Raw genomic sequence first — 2,257 nt, 5'->3', positions numbered from 1 at the left:
ATCGCTTTACAACAAGCTGACTGAGGGACCGACCCTTGACATAGCTAGGGGGCTATGGAAAGCGTCTATTCCTCTAAAGATCAAAGTGTTTCTTTGGCAATTATTCCGTGACCGCATACCTTCGTCTAACAACATTGCCATTAGACACGGCCCTTCGGATGGGTCTTGTGCGCTATGTGGAGCGCATGAAGATGCGAATCACATCTTCTTTCAATGTCACCTAGCACGGTTTGCTTGGAGTGCCGTCCGTGAGGCTTTTGCGCAAAACTGGAATCCCCAAACGGCTTCGGACCTACGTGGGATACTTCTCGCTCATAGAGGTAGCTTCGGGCGCGTGCTGTGGCGATGCGTAGGGGCGCTATGCTGGTCGCTGTGGACCACCCGTAATAAGATGACTATCGAACACAAGGTCCCTGCTCACCCTGCTGATATTATTTTCAAATGCCACTTGTTTCTTCGGACATGGACACCGTTGGGGAAACGGCGTGATGCAGACCGGATGATGGAGGCCATGGAGCGGATTCGCATGATTCAGATTGAAGCCCGACACTAATCCCCGCTCGTGGCGCTTTTTGGACTGGCTACCTCGTTCCTTTAGTTGCTATCTTTTCTATCAGGCTGAGGCCGGTTGTATGTTCCGTACTATGGGCTTCGATCCCTTTTAATTTCTGTTGAACTCTCTGTTTTTTTTCCCTGTTGGATGCTGCCTGTGGTGGGTTTTATTAATTTAAAGCCGGACGCATCGTGCATCTCCGTTCTAAAAAAAACAAAAAAACTTAGTAGACACTTGCAGGCGAGAAGAAGTTGCTGTGCCCTCCAGCGTGAAGATTGGCCGCAGCATTGCACCTCTTCTCCTTCTCGAGCGCCTCTTCGGCCTTCCACGCTGCTTCAAATGGATCATGGAAGATGATCGGCGGCGGCGGCTTGTAAGTCCCCACGTCTTGGGCAATGGATGACTTGTCGTTCGTCGACTCTTCTGCTTCTTCATCGAGGAAGGTCCTAAGGAACTCCAGCTCGTCAGCTTCGAGCGGGACGATTTCTTCTGCAGCATCAGCGAAAAGCCCCTCTGGTTCCAAGTAGAAGTTCTGTTCGATGCTGTTAGTAGCTCCGACCGGGAGATTTTCCTCCGCTTGTGACCCGCGAAGCTCATCGATTGTGCAACAGAACCGGGCCATGTCGTCGTCAGCTTCAGGTACGGATTCATCCGGCAAGAAAACCGGTGCTGCAGCGGTGAACGACGATGTGGCAGGTGCCGGGACCGGGACGGCACCGCGCATCCTCTTCTGAGGGCGCGCCGGATGAGGCTCGGCGGCGGCAGCGGTCGCTGGCCTCTTCTGCGCGTGCGTGCTCTGGGTCACGGCCTCCGGTTGCGGTTGTTGAAGCTTGTACGCCTCCGATTCCTGTCGGGCCGCGTCAGGGGCATGCTGAGCCAAGTGCATCTTGCAGAAGACCTTCACCCCGTCGCTGACGGTGGCCTCCGGCAGCAGGCACCGGTACTCCTCCATGATCCAGCCGGTGGACTTGCCCTTCTTCTTGAAGGACAGGTTCTTGACCTCGCCGACCTTGACTCCCGCGTGGCAAATCTCTTTGGTCTTCTGGATGGTCCATGTGCTGCCGCCGGCGCCGCGCACGCTCTGGAGCTTGCTCCCGTTCTTGCTCTTGCACGTGGTGAAGAAGAACCGGTCGCCGCTGCTGATGGCCTGCGGCACGGGCGCGTATCGGGCGGCCAAATCCTTGGGCTCGCAGCCGGAGATGTTGACGCGGTGGATGAGCTTGTCGACGCCGTGCAGCGTCTCGCCGGAGAGGAGGCGTGGCAGGTAGTAGGTGACGACCTCCACTTCCGTGGGGCTCAGCCGGTAGTGGTGGAAGACGTCGTCGACGTCGAGCCCCTCCATCCCGGCGGGCGGCAGCCCGATCTGCTGCTAGGGTTCTACGCTGGCTAGGAAAGGGCGGGCGACTGGGATTTGGGCGAGGTCGGAAGGTGTTGTGGGACGCGAAGGAGTTGTGTGCTGATATTTAAAGACGCTGCACTACGCGATGGAGGACGCGTCAGATTTCCCTTGTTCTGAATCCGACTATGTTCCCAGTTCAGTTTCCCGGCAGTTATCTGAAACTTGGCGTTCCCGTTTGCTTTCATTTTCTGAAAATTTGCGTCAATCCGATCTATGATAATCATTCACCGGGGTACACTATCAAAACCCCAGCTTTCCCATTCCATGATCTAAGTAAGACATGAGACTACTACACTTGTGCTTCA

At 55.5% G+C, this 2,257-nt stretch overlaps 1 protein-coding gene across 1 annotated transcript; it reads right to left on the bottom strand.

Annotated features, from left to right (window-relative positions):
* Positions 1-776: 776 nt before the first annotated feature.
* LOC123175779 (uncharacterized) lies at positions 777-1,972 on the bottom strand. Its single transcript, XM_044590308.1, has one exon. The coding sequence runs from the start codon at positions 1,893-1,895 to the stop codon at positions 777-779; it is 1,119 nt and encodes a 372-aa protein (XP_044446243.1). The 5' UTR covers positions 1,896-1,972.
* Between the last annotated feature and the right edge of the window lie 285 nt (positions 1,973-2,257).

The sequence above is a fragment of the Triticum aestivum genome, unplaced genomic scaffold, assembly GCF_018294505.1.
Source record: "Triticum aestivum cultivar Chinese Spring unplaced genomic scaffold, IWGSC CS RefSeq v2.1 scaffold43194, whole genome shotgun sequence".
NCBI lineage: Eukaryota > Viridiplantae > Streptophyta > Magnoliopsida > Poales > Poaceae > Triticum > Triticum aestivum.
Note: the sequence above shows the minus strand (reverse complement) of the source record. Positions and strands in the feature narration are given on the sequence as shown.